General features: G+C 44.5%; 1 protein-coding gene and 1 pseudogene across 1 annotated transcript in view; both read left to right on the forward strand.

Moving 5' to 3' along the window:
- The window catches only part of LOC139275814 (single-minded homolog 2-like), a 109833-nt gene that overhangs the window by 52885 nt on the left and 35152 nt on the right, over positions 1 to 21796 (forward strand). The window contains exons 6-8 of the mRNA XM_070893022.1: positions 5307 to 5506; positions 7954 to 8060; positions 9025 to 9172. Of these exons, the coding sequence (XP_070749123.1) occupies positions 5307 to 5506; positions 7954 to 8060; positions 9025 to 9172 (455 nt within the window). The remainder of the gene's footprint in view (positions 1 to 5306; positions 5507 to 7953; positions 8061 to 9024; positions 9173 to 21796) is intronic.
- On the forward strand, positions 13339 to 13482 carry LOC139276649 (U2 spliceosomal RNA; annotated as a pseudogene).

A 21796-nucleotide genomic window follows, 5' to 3' on the forward strand; every position in this document is an offset into this window, starting at 1 on the left:
AATGGTACCACCGGTTTGCCGCCAAAAAAATCCGCTATGACTCCGCTGTGATTTTGAAGTGGAAAATCCATGAAAAAATGGGGAAAAATCCACCCGGTGGGAAAAATCGGCGTTGTGCAAGGATTCGCGGCAGAAACCGCGATCCTCGCCAACTTTAGTCCAAGGCTGATTGCCGCTGCGTGGGGGAAAATACAAAAAATATTTTTCAAAAAAACAAAAAATAATAAATTGCAAAATATTCACAAGACCCTTTTCTAGCGGATCGCTGCAAATGAACTTAAAAATAAACTTTAACTTACCTTTTTTGCAGATTTTCATACCTACCGCTGTTTCCAAGGGCTACACCAACAGGCTTTCCTCGGTGTTTTTTTTTACCCTATCTACAGATCACCGCTGTGACCAAACTCGGGTGAAAGTGTTTTTTCCAGTCTTGCACGCCGGCGGTCCGCTCCCCAGCAGTATTTCAAAACTGCCGGCGGAAGACTTCAATGAATTTCCCGCCGCACCATTTTCTGCCCGAAACGACAAAATACCGCCGAAAAACATCAGCTTTAGGCCCATTTACCGCCATTTTTCGGCGGATATAATAACTTACCGCCGGTAAATTTATCAGTGGCTATCCACCGGCAGTAAAAAATTATGCCAGCCCATTTTTTTCACCATTTTATGATGTCAATCGATGTGCAATGCCCCAAAATTACCACCGACAGTAATTTTGTCGATATCGCCATTTTTACTGCTGACCTAAAAAACCGCTGTGAAAACTGAAGCCTTATCTGCTCGGACCCATGACACACCCAGCGGTAATGATGCCATTTTGAAAAACGGAGCAAAAGTTCAGTGCATAAAAGGATTTTCAGCGAAAGCTGCATATTACACAGTGAGCTTTATGTGAGCTCATAGTTCGTTTTAAAGGCTATTTGAGCACATTGGAGGACATTTGAGGACATTTAAAAGAATGGGGCCTTTAATATCTCTGCCAATAATGCTGGCTACTTTTTCTATGCAGAATCGAGCTGGAAGAAGGCTTATTCAAGAGCATTATGATCGTAATCAAAGAGCTCACAGACTTATGGGGAGGAGGCCTTACCCATAACCAGGTTTCAGAGAACAGCGCTCATACATGCACCTGTCTGATTGCATTAGAAGACTGCGTTTTTGAAAAGAGGTGGTCACAGAGATATGCCTGCTCATAAAGGCAAATCTACAGCCCACCACCACCAACAGGACTGCACTGCCTATCGAGGTGAAGGTGACTGCTGCACTTGCCTTCTATGCCTCCGGCTCCTTTCAGGCACCAGCAGGGGATATATGCTGCATCTCGCAGCACGCTACACATCGCTGCATTCGCCAGGTGACTACTGCACTGTACACACGCAGGATGGACTTTATAAACTTCCCAATGACCAGGAAGGCACAGAATGAGAGGGCTGTGGGTTTGGCAAGAATTTCTGACTTCCCCAAGGTTCAGGGTGCCATTGACTCTATGCACATCACCCTACAAGCACCTTTACAGGAGCCAGAGGTTTACCAAAACCGAAAGGAATTCCACTCTCAGAACATACAGATCATCTGCGACTACACACAGTGCATCATGGCAGTTAATGCCCAGTTTCCAGGGAGAATCCATGATGCTTTCATCTTGCGTGAGAGCACTGTCTTATACCTGTTTGAGCATCAGCCACAAGGCCAGAGCTGGATGCTGGGGGACAAAGGTTACGGCCTCGCCACCTGGCTCATGGCCCCCCTCCGGAACCCTCAGACAGAAGCAGAGTATCAATAATAGCCATACAGCCACACACAATTTCGTCGAAAAGACAATTGGAGTGCTCAAGCAGCGCTTCCGATGCCTGGACCACTCTGGAGGCAGCAGGTCGCTGAGTTCATTGTGGTGTGCTGCATGCTACACAACTTAGCCATTATGAGGGGACAGGAATTGTCACTGGGCTGCAGGACCACCTGAGGAGAGAGGGAAGGAGGAGGAAGACAACGACGACAAGGAGAGGGAGGACGAGGAGCCTTGCGATGAACCCATGCCAGCACCCCCACCACCACCACAGGGGAGGCCTCGTGGAGGTTTCACCACTGCAAAAGTCTTAAGTCAGCAGCTCATAAATCAAGGCACATTTCACCGTTGCCTGCCCACTCTATCCCACCATGTTGACTATTACCCTTCTTATTCTAAAAATGAGACACTGCGCAAGAATGGTTAAGGTGAATAATAAGACAATTTGAACATTGTTGATAGTAATTTTGACAGTTAAATAAATAAATGTCTTCAAATAGTTGTTAACGCTTTGATCAAATAACTATAACCATAACAAACAACAACAACCGCCACCCCACCCCACACCAAACTTCTTTTTAACTGCGGCCACCTCTCCCACCTCTCCCACCCCCTCTACCACCCCCCCTCCCTCACCCCCGGTCTTAATCCTCCCCCCCCCCGCTTAGTTCCTACCCCTACCTGCGTTGGGACCATGATGTTGTGCAGCAAGGCATACAGGGCACTGCTGTTGCCGGGGGATAGACGATGGAGATGCCACATGAAGAAGCTCGGGGAATGGAAAGCCCGGCTTCTGAGTCGGAGGGCTCTTGTTCTGCCTCCCCACTCACAGGTGCTGTGGGTCTGGATGGTATGACACTGGGGGACTGCTGTGCCAAAAGTCGAGACCTTCAATTGCCGCTGGGCATTGACAGCCTCGGTGTTCTCCCGGATCGCAGCAGCCATCTGCAACATGTCCACAGATAGTGTCGCAGATTGTGCCACAATGTTGCCGGAAATGCCACCCAGGGCCTGGAGGAGCTCTCGACCCAGTTCGACACTCTCCCTTGACAGTCCCACCATATCCAGGTGTGCGTCCACCTGTCTTTCAGCAGACCGGCTTTGCCAACTCAACCTCCGTAGAAACGGCATATGGGGTTCTACCCTGGATGTGCGTTGCTGCACACCACTTGGACCCGCTGTCTCGGAGGCGGGGAAGCCTCGAAATGTGGCTCCCTCCGAGGAAGTTGTGGCCGCAGCTAAAACAGGTGCTAACTCCTCCAACCTCTCCACCCCCACTGACAACACCCACCCCCCCTTCCACCCCACAACAGCTTGACCATGTTGTTCCTCTAATGGGTCCTCTAGGCACCCCTCATCCTCATCTTCCTCTTCCTCTTGGACCCACGTATGATGGAATGAGGTGGAGGCTTGCATTTGGTGATGAGGCATGTGCGACCTCTCATCTGCAAAATAGAAAACAAAAAATGAGTGGTTAGCAGCAGGGGAGGGGGCAGGGTGACATGAGTTTGGTCACATAGCACAGGCTTATTTGAAGGACCATATCGACTGCATTATATACCGTTGAGCAACACTACATGAAATTACCCAAACCCGAGTCCACAGACACTACATGACATTACATGACCCCAACCCAGCCCAGAGATTTTGTAGGACTTACCCTCAGTTCCAGTCATGAGATCAGCACCTGCACGGATACTTGATCTTCTGTAGACACCAACCAGAGCTGCCACATGTTCCTCCACATTAGTCAGCGGCCTGTTCTTTCTGATTGTAAGCCAGCTTTTGTTGCAAAAATGACAATAGCAATGGTTAACAGAATTGCCCTTCTGCTCTTGTGGCACACACAGATATCCATCAAAGCACTTCGAACATACTGTGTGCATTTAATACAATCCTTTGTTTAATGGCCCATTAAGCTACACCTGGTTCATGAGGAAGACATCGAAGTCCAGAAACATCTTTTAAGATCTCAGAAAGCGATCTTAATAATGTGTAAAGATCATTCATGGCAAATAAGGTGCAACACTAAGCCTACCTACAGCAACATGTGCCAGATTTACAATGTAAGTAATCAAGGAGTGCATGAATAAAAATATTACTTACTCTCACGGATGTGCAAAGGTAATTCCACCTCTTCCTACATTGGTGGAAGTCCCTGTGGATATCTTCTGCTGAGGATACCTCCTCAGCAACAGCAGTCCATAACCTTCTTGCAACGGCTGGGGGAGGTTTACCTCGACCACTTCTAGTAAACTCCATCTACTTTCTACGGCTGCCACAAGTGCCTCTTGGGCATCCAAACTAAACTTTCTGGCCCTCTGCCTTGCGACCTCAACCTGCTGCATCTTCTCCTTTCAAAATTCTCTCAAAAGTGGATGACAAACAAATGGATGTTCTGCACATGCACAGGTGCACTCTAACCCTGAGACCTGACCAGAATCGCGGGGGGAAAAAAAGATCGGAAAATAAAAATTGCGCATGCGCAGAAGATCGTTTGTTTTCAGTGGCAAAAAAACAAATCGTGTAAGGCCTAAAAAACCGCTAGCGCTACCACCGGTCAACGTTTGACCAAACTAGCGGCTTTCAGTCATAGCGGTATTTCGACGGTTAAAAAAAAACTTGATTTGCAAATACCGCCGAAAAAACGGTGGTAATGGTTTTTGATGAATTTCCAGTCCATCATAACTGCAAGCTCTTTATCAGGAAGCCAACATAGCCCATCTGCTGGGAAAAAAAACTTCTGCAAACTTTCTTCTCTCCTTAAAAAGCAGAACTCCAGAATGTCTATTTAACATTACACTCGACATTATCGATCCTTGCGTGGGCTGCTGTCCTTGGCATGACATTCCCCTGATCCTAGCAGCTCAGGAAGCACCATTCAGCAAACAATGTTCAATGATCTGTCTGTACTTATCCAAACAATCTTCAATCACATTCCAAATCAGAGGTGTATCAAGCTCTTTTTTAAAGGTCTGAATCAATAATTAAGCAGAAAATTATTTGCTGCATTAGATTCTTTTTGCTTATATTAACTTTTCTCCCTTTTTAATAATTATTTTAACTTTTCTTAATTTCTATGCTCAACACTGTTAAGAGAATCAACATTTTCCACATAACAGCATGGAGACCAGGGGTTAGATATCGTCTTTTTGGTATTCCCCCATCTCCCTGCTGCAGAGCAATGTATACCCAAATGGTGAACAGGAATCTCCTTCCAAAGACATGGTTGGCAATATCAACTGTGAACGTACATTGTGTCCTCTCTGTACTGCACCATCTTGGCACACCAATGCTCTACAGCACCTAGCCTGCCCTTCTTTGGCAGTTCCCTATTAATAAATAGATTGTGGGACAAGTTAGAGTAAAAATAAGTGCGCAGCTTAGTATTATTTAATAAAAGTCCCCACTTTTAGCATTTGTGAGTGAAACAGATCAGTTTCACTTGATTAGATTCTTCTGTAAGTCTAGATAATATTCTCACCATGCATAAATCAACTCAAATCTTCCTTCTCTGTAGGTTATCCACTGCAGTGGGTATTTGAAAATCCGCCAGTATGTATTTGACGTAGCTCTCTATGATGGCTGTTACCAGATTGTGGGACTGGTGGCAGTGGGACATTCATTACCACCCAGCGCTATCACTGAAATCAAACTTCACAGTAACATGTTCATGTTCAGAGCCAGTCTGGATCTCAAACTCATATTCCTGGACTCAAGGTATGAACCTCAAACTGGCAAAATGTTTCAAAAGCAAGTGATAGTTGCAAGGATTGAGTTCTCTATAGCTTTGAAATCCCAGGGTGTAGGTATTATGGTGTCGGAGCACCAATGCATGAAACTTCCACTTTACTGAGTTCCCCATTCTCAACCGTGTTCCTTTTGCTTAGCAAATCGCACAAGGGAGAGGAAAACTGGAGGATGATTAATCACCAGGCCATTGCGATTTGGCTCCTAACTGAAGGATGGCACAATTGGGTGCTAGAGCGCCCTCAGCACAAGGAGACTGATAAGAGCAGGGAAAAAGTAGAATAGAAGGGCTTTACATCCTCCAACAGAACATAACAGTGTCATCTGTTGCCCAAACCTGCCTGATACTACCAGCCTGAGTTGTGCCAGACCACAGCGCGACCTCTCGATGAGCACCTCTTTCTAGTAGTCCACCACAGGGTCATGCTTCAGAGAACTTTGTCAATTATACAAAACTCTACTTTTGCAATAAGTATGATTCCTTGTGGCTGGATTAATTGGATGCACTTTGATAGAAAGAAAGAATTGTGGGATTATGTTGAGAGAGTGGGTTGGTGGAGTTGATCTCTGAAAAATGACAGACTTGTTTGGGCACAGTGGCCTATTCCTGTTGCTGCAGTAATCATCTCCAATCATGTTAAAGTGCTTCCATTGTTTGTCGATGGTATTTACAGGAGTTGGTGGGATTCCCTTGCAATGTACCTACTCTGCAACACTGGAGACATAGCCTGTACCAGCTGTCTAGAAGACCTATCCATTTAGTCCCATTCTCTGCTCTTCCCTATAACCTTTAAAAAATTTTATCCACTCCCCTTGTATAAGATATTACAGATATTGCATCCACCACAGTTTCTTGCAGAATATTCCCTCCACATGGGAAAAATAATGATTCTAACCTTCATTCTTTTAATGATGATTTTAAATTTATACTCTCTAGTTACCCACTCACTGACTAGTGGAAATAACTTGTTTCTACGGGGAAAAGGGATAAATGGTTCATTCTCGGGTTGGCAATCAGTAACCAGTGGGGTGCTGCAGGGATCAATGTTGGGACCCCAACTATTTACAATCTATATTAACGACTTGGAGGAAGGGACCGAGTGTAACGTAGCCAAGTTTGCCGACGATACAAAGATGGAAGGAAAAGCAATGTGTGAGGAGAACACACAATATCTGCAAAAGGACATAGACAGCTAAGTGAGTGGGCAAAGATTTGGCAGATGGAGTATAATGTTGGAAAGTGTGAGGTCATGCACTTTGTCAGAAAAAATCAAAGAGCAAGTTATTATTTAAATGGAGAAAGTACAGCGGGACCTGGGGGTGCATGAAACACAAAAGGTTAGTATGCAGTTACAGCAAGTGATCAGGAAGGCCAATGGAACCTTGGCCTTTATTGCAAAGGGGATGGAGTATAAAAGCAGAGAAGTCTTGCTACAGTTGTACAGGGTATTGGTGAGGCCACACCTGAAATACTGTGTGCAGTTTTGGTTTCCATATTTACGAAAGAATATACACTGTGGAGGCAGTTCAGAGAAGGTTCAAAAGGTTGACTCCAGAGATGAGGGGGTTGACTTATGAGAAAATGTTGAGTAGGTTGAGCCACTACTCATTGGAATTCAGAAGAATGAGAGGTGATCTTATCGAAATGTATAAGATTATGAGGGGGCTTGACAAGGTGGATGCAGAGAGGATGTTTCCACTGATGGTGGAGAAGAGAACTAGAGGGCATGATCTTAGAATAAGGGGCCGCCCATTTAAAACTGAGATGAGGAGAAATTTCTTCTCTCAGAGTGTTGTGGATCTGTGGAATTCGCTGCCTCAGAGAGCTGTGGAAGCTGGGACATTGAATAAATTTAAGACAGAAATAGACAGTTTCTTAAACGATAAGGGAATAAGGGGTTATGGGGAGTGAGCAGGAAAGTGGACCTTGAGGACATGATTGGATCAGCCATGATCGTATTGAATGGCGGAGAAGGCTCGAGGGGCCGTATGCCGACTCCTGTTCCTTTTTCTTATGTTCTTATGTTCTTATATTTACCTCATCAAAACCTTTAGAATTTTGAGCATGTCTAGCAGATCTTCTATTTACCTGCTCTGCACTCATGAAAAGATCCCCAGTTTCTGTGGTCTCTCATCATGACCAAAACCTCTTATCTCTTGTCTTCTTCATGTCAATCTCTTCGATATCCTGCCTATGGCCTTGACATTCTTCGGAATATAAGAGACCCAAAGCTGGTTACAATATTCAAACTACTGCCAAACCAATAATTTGCATTTGTTTAGCAATATATTTTTGCCTTCTACTTTATTTACCTATATATGTACATATATATATGTAAAGCCCAGGATCCAATGTGCTTTGTTCTATCTGAACTAGATTGCTTTTTATATCACTGTCTGTTGTTTTTACCATCCAGGGTTGCAGAGTTAACTGGATATGAACCTCAGGACCTGATAGAGAAGACGTTGTACCATCACGTCCATGGATGTGATGTTTTCCATTTAAGATACGCACATCACCTCTGTGAGTAACAAGCTGCTCACCTGAAATGGTACTCATTCCAGAACACTTTTTACGAATCAATTATTATACACCACTTAACAGTTAAAACTCCCTAGCTGATTTTAATGTAGTTTATGCATCTAGATTTATAACAAATAGGTCAATATTTTCAGGTGATCAACTGTGGACTATCACTCGGTGGTCTTGCCGTAATCGTGGCACAGCTGTTAATTTGTCAACTTTAGCGTCCATCAATAACAAAGGCAGTTAGCCATATGGCTAACGTTGGACAATTCTCTGTTTAATACCATAAAGGAATGAAGTCTGAACATAATATTCATAAAATATAATATGAAAATAATGTAATTATAAACAATTTCAAGATTATGATTTGATTGACAGTTGCAAAACAGGCAAACTTAACTCCCATTCAATCATCTTTTGTTGAGAAACCAAAGGGGCGGGTCAGGCTTCGTAGCACAGAACAGCTAGGTGGGAAATAATGCAAGTGATGAGGTAAATCACGAAATAGTGATTAGGTAACAGCAAACTTGCATTTTAAAAGCCTGACGATTGTAGAAGAAAGCAAAACCTGATTGAGTTTAGGAATTCCTAAATTGAGAGACTGTAAAAGATTGTATTAGAGTAGAAGACAATGTGATGAGTATTGAAATAAACACAGTGAAGATTTCTAGAAGGAGGAAGAGCATTTTTAAACAGTGAGAGACTCCCCTTTATTTTAAAATGGTTAACACTTCTGTTAAAATAATGGGAGAAGCATGTTCAATGAACACATTAAGCACTTATCCGCTAATACTGCGAACAGTATAGTTTCTAACTTATAGTATGATTCCAAGTTCCCTAGTTACATTTTTTCAAACTGTAGTACAGTATGAGGAAAGAATGCAACATGCTTTAATATTCAGCTGAAATTATGCTGTAAAAAATTACCAAGTAATTTTCTTTTGTTGAATTATTCTGGAAGTGCTGGTCAAAGGACAAGTCACAACGAAGTACTACAGGCTGCTGTCGAAGCATGGAGGCTGGGTGTGGGTTCAGAGTTATGCTACCATTGTACACAACAGTCGTTCATCCAGACCCCACTGCATTGTGAGCGTCAATTATGTCCTCACGTAAGTAAATGTATAAGATGTATTAGCGACTCAAAATTTGTAATAACGTTTGAAAGAACTAACTTACAGTAATACACAAAAAGATTTTAAAAAATCCAGAACAAGAAAAGGCCAATCAACCCATCAAGCTTACTCCATCTATGATTCCCCATATGACTATTCTGTTATGAACTCCCCCTATACCTAGCTGTTGATCCCCTACTTTAGGAAACATTGATTTACTGCCCCTGAAAAAAAACGTCAAGCAGTGTTGTCACATATCTCTAATTCTCAATTCCACTTCTCAATAGATGTCATCCAAGGCTACTATTTTGCTTTTTTTTAAAGAAAGGGAAAAATACAATGTCATTCAGTATACCTGATCACTTTTTATATGTTAAAACATCAGTTAATAAATGAATGGAATCTAGAGGCCTAGAGTGATTTCCATTGTAAACCATTGGTGTCATCCTTACAAGGTTGAAAAGCCACAAGAAGAAAAAAGTCTAATGAAGATAATGGAGAGAATGGAGAAGCTGGGGTTGTTCTCCTTGGAGCATAGAAGGTTAAAGGGAGATTTAATAGGTGTATTCAAAATTATGAGGGATTTTGATAGAACAAATAAGGGGAACTGTTTCTACTGTCAGGAGGTTCGGTAACCAGATGACACAGATTTAAGATAATTGGCAAAAAAATAACAGAGGAGCGATTGCGAGAAATTGTTTTACTCAGCGAGTTGTTATGATCTGAATGCACTGCCTGAAAGAATGATGGAAACACATTGAATAGTAACCTATAAAAATCAATTGGATAAATACTATTCTATATATAAAGGAAATATTTGCAGGGCTATGTAGAAAGAGCGGGGAAATGGGACTAATTGTATAGAATTTTCAAAGAGCCGGCATAGGCACGATGGGCCGAATGGCCTCCTTCTGTGCCATACGATCCTGTGAAAACAGCCCAGATCTTCGCTTTAGCAGAATTGGGTGCAGCTTCGGCATGGCAGGATTTCTGCACACCACAAAGGCTCACCCTCAACCCATGCCAATTTTCCAGCCTCCAGCTCAGTTAGGTATTTTTGGAGGGCTCCTTGGCCTCTGCCTAGGAGTTTGGCAGCAGTGAGGGGCAGAGATTTGCTGCTGCAAGCCACAGGGGCCTCTGAGCTATCAGTGAAATGGAACTTCTTTATAAAGATCTGGTGCCAAAGCTTTCTGTCATTTAAAGTTGAAATCCCTCTCCCCAGTCAAAGCAATGCTGGATGCCAGGAATGAGTAGGCTTCCCTTGCGTCCAGTGTTGTTATGGGTCCAATGACGGAAAATAGATCAGATGATGTATCTCCATCATTTGAATCATTTCAATGTGCTTGCCTGTATATAGGTAGATGTATTGAACACACTCAGCACTTACAGTGGGAAATCAAATGAGCATCATAATTTGGACATTTTCCTCCACCCTGCCTATCCCAGTTCTCTCCAAACATGGCAGAAGTAGGGCAGGTGGGGGTGGAAATCAGTGGCGTGAGGGTGGGAAACTCTGACCAACAAATACAAAGTAATGAAAATAACATTGTATTTACTTAACAGGCTGTTCAATGTAAAAGACCAACTGAGATAAAAAGTTTAGTAAGTTGAATTCCATGGTAACTAACACCAGGTTCAGTATATATTTGGTTTATGTTGCAAACTACCAGTTTCTCATAGTAGTAATTCTTTGTAAGTTGGTGGTGAGGTGGGAGTGGAGAGGTGATTGAATTGATCAATATAGAGGAGTAGAACACTGTCCCTTTCATATCTAGAACCCTGGATCAACTTACACTGATCGGTAGTGGTTCCCAAGTGAAGTAAATTTGGGTAGTGTCGGTCTGGTTCAAAACTGAGTCAGCATTACCTGAGCAATCTTAGTCAGGTTACCCATACACTAAGAGTTGGATTTTGCTGGCGCTCAGAGGGCGGGTTTGGAGGTGTCAAAATCTAAAAGATTGACAGCGAGTCGGTATCCCGCTCTCAACCCGCCTCCGTGTAAGTTTCCCAAGTGCTGGGTCTGCCTGCGCTTTACAGACCCGGCACTAAGTGGCGGGTGAGTCAAATGAAATAGTTAAGAGGTTGTTTAAAGGTAGTTGAACAGCATTTTACCACCTTCTAACCATTTTTCCAACTTTTTCACGTGGTTTCCGTCGCTCGCTGATCACGTCAGGTAAGTAGGTCTGGTTTTCAACAACTATCCATCGCTTTGAATAAGTGACAGCTGCAAAAGTTGTATAAAAGCTACCATTTCACAGCTGTTCACTTTCCAATGTTAGAAGGTAGAGCCTTCAGGACTTGGAATACACTTTTCAGCTTTAGGAAGGTTGGAAGTGTTTGGATTAAACTCTCTATCCAGTTTCACCTCATTGGAATAACATCTCTCACCATTGAAAGATCACTTCTGTCATCTCAACTTCAGCAGCCATATATTCCAGCTGCATCGTTGCCCTTGAAAAATCTCAGCTTGGTCCTCAGAATCCCACCACGATCAGCCCCAACACCAACATCACTAGCCACACCAGCATCACCAACAACAATACCAACCTTCTCCACAATCACCCAATGCTGAACAGGACAGAGGGCATCAGTACCTGGCCACATTGCTGCCCGGGAGGCCAGGGATGGCCTCACCATGGCCATATTTACCTCACTTGATGCTGTATACCCTGGCTACCACCTGATGCTCCGGGTTGGCACCACTCCACTTCAACACCATAAAGCATCCCTTCAATGTCCAAGCCATTCCTTTCACACTCATCACCATTGCGGGGCATAACCTTATGTCTCACCATTTACTGCAATCACTAAGCCACTTCCAAAGGTGCACACAAATCTGTCCAAAAAGGCAACGTGTTGAAAATAAAGATTTCAATGTTTGACAACACAATAACAGAAACTTTACATGAACATTGGATAAAACATCCAAGTGCCTATCCTTGTGTCTTTTTAGTATGATTGCACTAGGATGAGGGTGAGTATGAGGAGTGGCTAGTGAGATGGGAAAGTGATAAAGTAGATAGAGAGAGAGGGATGGGTGGAAGTGCAAGGTAAGTTGATGTGACTAAGGAGTAGGGTAGGGAAGGCAGAATGATAGGGATGTGTTGAGTGGCACAGCAGGAGGAGGTTGGGTGCGGCATTGCTTTAGCATTTTGTGATCTACTGAGATCATTGAAAGGTTTGCGCCACTGCAGCCAGGTCCTCCTGACGACATCCCTGCTTGTGCCTTCCTGTGATGCAACCAGGTTGTGTTGGTGTCCTGGGGAGTTATCTTCCACACACTAGAAGGGAAGAGAACCCTGCGTGCTGTGACTCCCTCCATAAGCATGTGGAGGGCGTCATGGGAGAGCCGGAGTGCAGCCATGCACTTTTGTGCTTGCAGCAGCTCAAGGCTGCAGAACACTGACAGAACAACTATCAAATGAATGTGGGCATAGTCCCTTTAAGGAAACGCATCATCAAATGATGTCATCAGACCTGCTTCCTTTCAATTGGCCAGGAACCTCGCAGGGCTGGCTTAACAAGCCCCATCAGGGCAAAGTCGTGGGGGAAGCCGGCATGGAGCCAGGAGCGGAGTTTGAATCCATCCCCAACGTCGCCCGCCTCGCTTGCACCTCGGTGGGGCCTGAGTGTGGGAAATAGAGGTATCACTCTGATATAGTCTTTTTTTTAAATGGTAAAACCAATGGAATTACAATCCCCAGAAAAAACAATAAAAATTCTGGAAACACATGGAATAAAAATGGAATGGAGATTTTTTTTTAGCAAACATGGAAAATGTCGCTGAGCAGCTGTGGCAGCTGCAGGGTGCGCACTTCAAGGAGGAGGCTACAGAAATCTTGCTGGAGCAAGTGCAGCACAGCAGAGTCCTGTTGCCCCCTCATCCCCCATCGCCACCCAATCAACAGCCATTGGATCAACTCAAGTTGGGTCAAAGGCCTTGGCCAGAGGTGACTACACGTCGAAAGTACTTCATTGGCTGTAAAGTACTATGGAACATTCCTGAGGTCATGAAAGGCGCTATATAAATCTAAGGTCTTTCTTTCTATGAATGACAGTAGCACCGTGCAGAGAAGCTGGCTGTAATTGCAGACAAAGCTGGATGACCTCATCAGATTGGCAGGGTAAGGGCCCACAGTGCGATCTCATAAATATTCAGTGCAGTCGCTTCTCAGCCTTTTGGCTAAGATCAAGTGTAGTATCTGTTCTTATCAGTTTTTTGGACAGGGAGCTGGAACAGGGGCTTGCCCCGTCCACTCCATGCACCGACCTGGTATTGCAGTGTATCCAGGAATGGTGCAACTTCGCCTCTCGGCCTTTTGGCTAAGATCAAATATATTGCCGCAAAGTGATCTTTGGCGTTAGAGTTGATCTGGAAAGAAATTGGATATAAAAATTTTTTTAAATTCAGTGCGGTAACTATTACTGCCATGAACGGTTCCCTCCTACCATCCTGTTGTTGCAATATTTGACTAGTTTTTCTTGGTTGCCTATAAGGGTGCACTTTTCACTTTGTCCCACCTCCTTTTGCCAGCACATCCTCCTTCAATAAAAGCCTCAACAGTAGAACCACCTCTCTTCAGATGTAACACTTGCATGCTGCACCATTTTGTCTTCCCAACATTTATGATACATAAGTTTTAGTGTACGCAATGCCAACAACATCAACAGCTCAATGCATGCCTCTGCTTCTGTAGAAGAAAGCATTCAAGAGGAGAAGAGCGGGAACAGGAGGCGCACTGACCAAGATGCATTGTTTCCCCCTTTTGAAAAACAGGCTCTGCAAACAGAGATGGTTGTTTGAAGAGGAATCACGAGATGGGGAAGTAAGTGTCCTCAGCCCTCAGGGTTAGTATCACGCGTATCCTTCCTTAAGTCTCCACCCTATCGCGTCATGTGCTCACTGACCATGAAACATGCTTTGAACATCAATTGTTTACGTGAAGGCTACATGCCATCAAGATGTAAAAAATATATTTTCTCTTTCTGTAGGTGTGGCAGAAGAAGCTGAGGCGGGGACCAATGACCAGGTGTAACTACACACCTCACAGTGAATTGCATCATTCAAGTGCACCTTGCAAATAGCAGTGCAGGTATATCCAACCCAGGGATTTAGAAATTGAACTTGTGGAGAATATAGTGGGTGAAGCACAGAGCACAAGTAGCAACAGCAGGTGGCAGTGACATGGGAGGAGCAGAAAGCAGCTGGCCAGAAGTGTAAGATTTCATCCATCCACAGTTAATGAGGGTCCTGATTTCGAGCTGAACGTTTAGAAGATAGATGCTTTCTGAGCAAGATTTTTGAGCAATAGTGGAATATGCTTTATCAGCTTTTATTACATGGCAGCGAGTGTGAGATATTCTGCAACCCGCACAAGTAATGCTCTGATACATGGCAAAGAAACAACTCCAGAAACATCTACATTGGAGACCTCAGAGACGTCTCAATATTCTGAGCCGCTTATCCTGGCAGCTTGATGTGGATTCCATGTTGCAGAGCAAAGTTACGGAGAGCGCAGCACACCACAACGATTTGTGACATCTTAACGGGGCTATAATACAGAGTGCCTCTGACTGCACCACCCTGTCTCGGGTGTGCTCAGTAATGGGTCTCGTGGGAGGCAGGAAGCTCATGATGCCTGTACTCTGCTAGTGTCCGAGACTACTACACCAGGTATTCCTGCTCCCCAAGAATCCAGCCTTACACCTTCTGATTAGGAAAGTAAGAAATAAAGAAGGAAAAAAAGAAAGAACATGAGACTTTCATTTATATAGCACCTAATCAAACTCGGGATGTTCTCGAGATATCCCAAATCACTTTGCAACCAATGGATTACCTTTAAGGTGCAGTCACTGTTATATAGGCAAACGTGGCAGTCACTTTGAGCACATCAAGGCACCACAAACAACAATGAGGTGAATGACCAGTTAATCTGTTTCTGGTGACGTTGGTTGAGAGAGGAATGTTGTCCGGGAGAACTCCCTGTTCTTCAAAAGATGCCACGGGGTCTTTCATGGCCAATGAGTAGGAAGTTGGTTTAATATCTCATCTAAAAGAATGCAGCACTCACTCAGCACTGCACTGGAGCTTCAGCCTAGATTATGTGTTCAATTCCTGGAGAGGGACTTGAACCCACAACTTTCTGGCTCTAGGTAAGAGTGCTAGCAACTGAGCCAAAATTACACCAAGGAGCAAATAATGGGGACATGGTGACTGCCTTAAAATGAATACATCATAAGTGCTGTCAGAAAAGCAAACATTCACCTGCATTGCTTTGTGCAGATGTTTGCATATAAGCTATACATTGATTGACAGTGTTGCTAGTTCATGCATGACTCACTACTGTGTGCAGGTGCACATGTGTGTGCAATCAATCACACCTTGCACTTTGGGAAATTGTGGCATTTGGAAGAACATTTGGGCTCCCACCAGTTGTTGGCTCCTGCCCATGGAGAATATAGTGTCATTGTTTGATCTTGCTTTGATTTCCCCCAGATACTTTAGGTGATAAAGAGCCTCTGAGGTGGTCAAGGTGGGGTCTTAAGGGGAAACCTCAGTTTAGCCTGCATTTAGCATATGCCGCCATCTTGGTAAAGGAGTTGATGATTGCGCTAGAAACGGTTGCCCGAAGGATCGTTAAGATGCTGATTACCACTTGTATTTCCTGTTAGCGCTCATTAAGGAGGCTGCACAGCATTTCGGTGGCTAGCGCTTGACCTAACGCCTTCTCCTAGCCCCGACCAGCTGATTGAAAGTAAACAAGCCATTGTGGAGGATTTTAAGCACAACCTTTTTCTGTTCACTTGCTGCTGGAGGTTTGAAGAGGACTTTTGAAACACATCGGGAGACTTTTGGGACACTTTCTTAAAACTTCACCAATACTCTATCAACATTTATTCCATAAATTCTCTGAGGACTTCCCCCCAAAAAAGTGAGTGCTGCTCTACTCCACCTTATTGGACACCTTATAAGAGTCACCAGGAGAAAGGCAGTGCTTGGGTCACTGGCATCCTGCTAAGGATCCCCCTTTTCTCTGCAGGAGGAATGTGAGGAGGACAAGAGGCTAGGCAGAGCAGCACCAGCTGCTGCAGGAGAGAGCAACGGGGGGGGTACAGGACATCCATCCTCTTCTGGACCTCCTTCACCAGGACCCCCACTGCTGCGTCCAAGAACTTGTGCACCCTCTCACTTGGTTGCTGAGCCATCCTGAAACATGATGCTGTGTGTCAGCCAGTACACTCCACATCATCAGTGTAAGTGGTTGAGTGGAGCCCACATATACTGCTTCATGAAAATGGCATTTAATCAGTGCTTGAGTGCTAAACCTGCAGGTATCTGGTTTAGCACATCCAGGCAAGTTCAAAAAATGGTAATCAGCAATTCAGACCACAATTGCGTGCTAAAACCAAACTTTCAAACAGGCGAGTCTTATTTGCGTAGCTCCCATTTAGCGCCTGATTTCACCCTTTCACCAAAATAACCCCCAGGCTGCTTACACCATAAAGACTGGCCAAATTCAGTCTGCATAAACCAGTGGCGACTTTATGCTGCTGTCACTAGGTGCAAAGGTGAATACATTTCTAGCATTTAACTTTAATGGATGCACAGAAAAAACAATTAAAATGTTAATCAGGAATTGCAATGTTGTTGTATTTTAGCTGGCAAGCAGAAATATAAATGAGATTCCTCTAACAGACAGAAGCAAACACAAGTTAAAGTTTATCCAGGACTGAAAAGTATTCATTGTTATAAGAATCATACAAATTTATGACATAGAAGGAGGCCATTAAGTCCATCGTTTCTGCACCAGAAATACCAGTGGATCTCCTGTGGTCTTCTCCTGGCAAGTCAGAGGATCTGCAGTTTTATAACTACAGGAGCATTATGCACAACTTTTTAGTCTGAGCTGAATCTTAATGGGGAAGATGGATTGCGGGTGGGAGGCTCCAAGGCGGTCAGGAAACTCGGGAGAATGACTTTAACGGCAGGGCCAGATTTGAATGGGAAACCTCTGTTTCCCAGCCGCAACCAGCCAGATTGAGAGGCTGGCTGTGGGCAGGGAGGTCTGCGGCACTAGGCCGCACAGAGGAGTGAGGGAGGGATCGCGCAGGGGCCGAGGGGGGGGCGGGTCCGAAAAGATTGGCCAGAGGAGCGGCTGGGGGATGTGAAAAGATCATGATCGCGACCACAGGTCAGGACCAGCTCAGTGTGGGGAGGGAGGGAGGGAGGGTGGGGTGGGGGAGAGCGGGGGTGTCCACATCATCGCGGGGCGGCTGAAGGAGCAGAGGGGTGGGGTCCAGACCATCCCGGGCCGGCCGGGTTCAGCACTGTGGGGGGGAGGGGGAGGATCGGGGGCCAGAAACAGCACGGGATGGGAGCCAATCACCATGAGATGAACAACTTTCTTTTTTCATATGCTTTTGGCCTTGTGAAGTGGGATGTCTGAAGTGTGATAGATGTTATCAAAATCTTTGTAATAAAGAAGGAACTTGCATTTATATAGCGCCTTTCACAACGTCAGGATGTGCCAAAGCGCTTTACAGCCAATGAAGTACTTTTTGAAGCGTAGTTACTGTCGTGAGAAATGCAGCAGCCAATTTGTGCACAGCATGCTCCCACAAGCGCCAATGTGATGATAACCAAATAATCTGTTTTAGTGGTGATGTCGGAAGGATAAATATTGGTCAGGACACTAGGGTGATCTCCCCTGCTCTTCTTCGAATAGTGCCATGGGACCTTTTACATCCACCTGAGTGGGCAGACAAGGCCTTGGTTGAATGTCTCTTCCAAAAGACGGCACCTCCGACAATGCAGCATTCCCTCAGTACTTCAGTGAAGTACTCGTACTTCAAGAATATAAGAAATAAGAGCAGGAGTAAGCCATACAGCCCCTCAAGCCGGCTCTGCCATTCAGTAAGGTCATGGTTGATCTTTTACCTCAACCTTCCTGCCTGATCTCCACATCCTTGATTCCTTTAATGTCCAAAAATCTGTTGATTCCTGTCTTGAATATACTCAACGACTGGTGTAGAGAATTCCAAAGATTTACAACCATCTGAGTAAAGAAATTTCTTCTCATTTCAGTCCTAAATGGCCGACCCCTTGCCCTGAGACTGTGATCCCTGGTTCTAGACTCTCCAGTCAGGGCAAAAAGCTTCCCTGCATCTACCCTATCAAGCCTCGTAAGAATTTCATACATTTCAATGAGATCACCTCTCATTCTTCCAAACTCCAGAGAATAAAAGCCCATTCTACTTCATCTCTCCTCATAGGAGAACCCTCTCATCCCAGGCATCAATCTAGTAAACCTTGTTGCACCCCTGTCTAAGGCAAGTATATCCTTCCTTAAGTAAGGAGACCAAAACTGTACACAGTATGCCAGGTGTGGTCTCACCAAAGCTCTATATAATTTCAGCAAGACTTCCTTATTCTTGTACTCTAACCTCTTTGCATTAAACACTAAAATACCATTTGCCTTCCTAACTGTTGCTGTACCTGCATGTTAACTTTCGGTGATTCATGTACAAGGACAATCAAATCCCTCTGCATACCAACATTTACTCGTCTTTCACCTTTAATAAATATTCTGCTTTTTTATCCTTCCCACTAAAATGAATAATTTCACATTTCCCCAGCTTAGATTATGTGCTCAAGTCCCTGGAGTTGGACTTGAACTCACAACCTCTGGCACTGTACCATGTAACATATGCTATAATATTATATAATATAATTTGATTTCTGGTGTACTTGCTCCTGGAGGGAAAATAAGCTAAATTTACAATCGCTTCTAGCAACAGTCTCATTCTTTTCTATTCTCTAATTCATTTTGTACTGCCCCCTGAGCCATCCTGTTTATCTTGCACTGTGGTTCTTCTGTCCCTGTATGGTTCTGACACTTGTAGGCCGGAATTGTCTTTACCTGGGCGGGTCGGGTGCGGGCGGTCGTCGTGGCAGGTCGCGACCCCGTTCTTCATTCCATCCCACTGCAGAAGTCGACTTGGCATTAATGGGGCCCATTAAGCCCGCCCTGCGCGTTACCCAGCCCTATTAAATGGTGTGGGTCTGATGACATCATCAATGACATGTTTTCGGCCAGGATATTTAAAGGAGCCATGGCCACATTGCATTTGAAAATTCAGCTAGGAGTGTGCAGTCACCGAACTGGAGCTCATGATTGTTGCAAAAACTTGGAAATGTGACTGCACAGAGGCAGAGGGCTGCATCCAGGTCCTCCCTATGCTTGTGGAGTGAGACAGGGCAGGTAGGGAGGTCCTCTTCTCTTCTAATGGGCGGAAGAGACCTCCCCAGGAGACAAAAGGAGCCTGGCTGCAAATTGCAGAGTTGGTGAACAGCAGGGACGTGGTCAGGAGGACCTGGGTGCAGTGCCGGGAATATTTTACTGATCTCATGAGGTGAGGAATGGTGAGTACAAAGTCACATTCAACTTCATCCTGCTGTGCCCTCATCACATTCCTATCACTCTGCCTTCCCAATACTACTTCTGCACACCCTTACTCATACCAACATACCTTGCACGTCCACCCATCCCTCTCCCTGTCTACATTCTCACATTCCATCTCACTAGCCACCCCTCACACTCACACTCATCCTACTGCAATCATACCAACTAACAACACACAAGGAAGCCACTTGGCTTTGGCACACCATTCCATCATAGTCTCCCTCTAAAGATGTAACCCATCTATTCCTCACACTCATTCCATCACTCTCACTCAACCTTCTCTTCTTTCTCTCCTTGTAGGAAGAGAGGGAGAGAACTGGAGGTGGCCCTCCATCATTTGCCACCCTCACAACGGCAGAGGAGGCTGTGTTAGAAGTATCTGGAGACACCGAGCAGCTGGAGGTGGGCGACCTGGGAGACGGGGACCTCTGAGCAACTGGGTGACAGATTCAAGTATCATACAGCTACATGACATACAGCAGTCACTCATATGGCGGCTGATGTCAGCAGCTATTGAATGGTCATCATGTGCATAATGGTACCTGTACCCATTCTTCATATGACATATGGTTTGAGGCGTGAATTGGCTAGAATAGACTGGCAAATGATACTTAAAGGGTTGACAGTCGATAGGCAATGGCAAACATTGAAAGATCACATGGATGAACTTCAGCAATTGTACATTCCTGTCTGGAGTAAAAATAAAGCAGGGAAGGTGGCTCAACCGTGGCTAACAAGGTAAATTAAGGATAGTGTTAAATCCAAGAAGAGGCATATAAATTGGCCAAAAAAAGCAATAAACCTGAGGACTGGGAGAAATTTGGAATTCAGCAGAGGAGGACAAAGGGTTTAATTAAGATGGGGAAAATAGAGTATGAGAAGAAGCTTACCGGGAACATAAAAACTGACTGCAAAAGCTTCTATAGATATGTGAAGAGAAAAAGACTCGTGAAGACAAACATAGATCCCTTGCAGTCGCATTCAGGTAAATTTATAATGGGGAACAAAGAAATGGCAAACCAATTGAACAAATACTTTGGTTCTGTCTTCACGAAGGAAGACACGAATAACCTTCCGAATGTACTAGGGGACAGAGGGTCTAATGAGAAGGAGGAACTGAAGGATATCCTTATTAGGCGGGAAATTGTGTTAGGGAAATTGATGGGATTGAAGGCCAATAAAACTCCGGGGCTTGATAGTCTGCATCCCAGAGTACTTAAGGAAGTGGCCCTAGAAATAGTGGATTTCTATTGGTGATCATTTTCCAACAATCTATCAATTCCAGATCAATTCCTATGGACTGGAGGGTAGCTAATGTAACACCACTTTTTAAAAAGGGAGGGAGAAATAAAGTGGGTAATTATAGACCGGTTAGCCTGACATCAGTAGTGGGGAAAATGTTGGAATCAATTATTAAGAATGAAATAGCAGCGCATTTGGAAAGCAGTGACAGGATCGGTCCAAGTCAGCATGGATTTGTGATAGGGAACTCATGCTTGACAAATCTTCTGGAATTTTTTGAGGATGTAACTAGTAGAGTAGACAAGGGAAAACCAGTGGATGTGGTGTATTTGGACTTTCAAAAGGCTTTTGACAAGGTCCCACACAAGAGATTGGTGTGCAAAATCAATGCACATGGTGTTGGGGGTATTGTACTAATGTGGAAAGAGAACTCGTTGGCAGACAGGAAGCAGAGAATCGGGATTAACGGGTCCTTTTCAGAATGGCAGGCAGTGACTAGTGGAGTGCCGCAGGGCTCAGTGCTGGGACGCCAACTCTTTACAATATACATCAATGATTTGGATGAAGGAATTCAATGTAATATCTCCAAGTTTGCAGATGACACTAAACTGGGTGGTAGTGTGAGCTGTGAGGGGAACGCTAGGAGGCTGCAGGGTGATTTGGACAGGTTAGGTGAGTGGGAAAATGCATGGCAGATGCAGTATAATGTGAATAAATGTGAGGTTATCCACTTTGGGTGCAAAAACACGAAGGCAGAATATTACCTGAATGGCAGCAGATTAGGAAAAGGGGAGGTGCAACGAGACCTGGGTGTCATGGTTCATCAGTCATTGTAAGTTGGCATACAGGTACAGCAGGCGGTGAAGAAGGCAAATGGTATGTTGGCCTTCATAGCTAGAGGATTTGAGTATAGGAG

Source organism: Pristiophorus japonicus, chromosome 11, assembly GCF_044704955.1.
Source record: "Pristiophorus japonicus isolate sPriJap1 chromosome 11, sPriJap1.hap1, whole genome shotgun sequence".
NCBI lineage: Eukaryota > Metazoa > Chordata > Chondrichthyes > Pristiophoridae > Pristiophorus > Pristiophorus japonicus.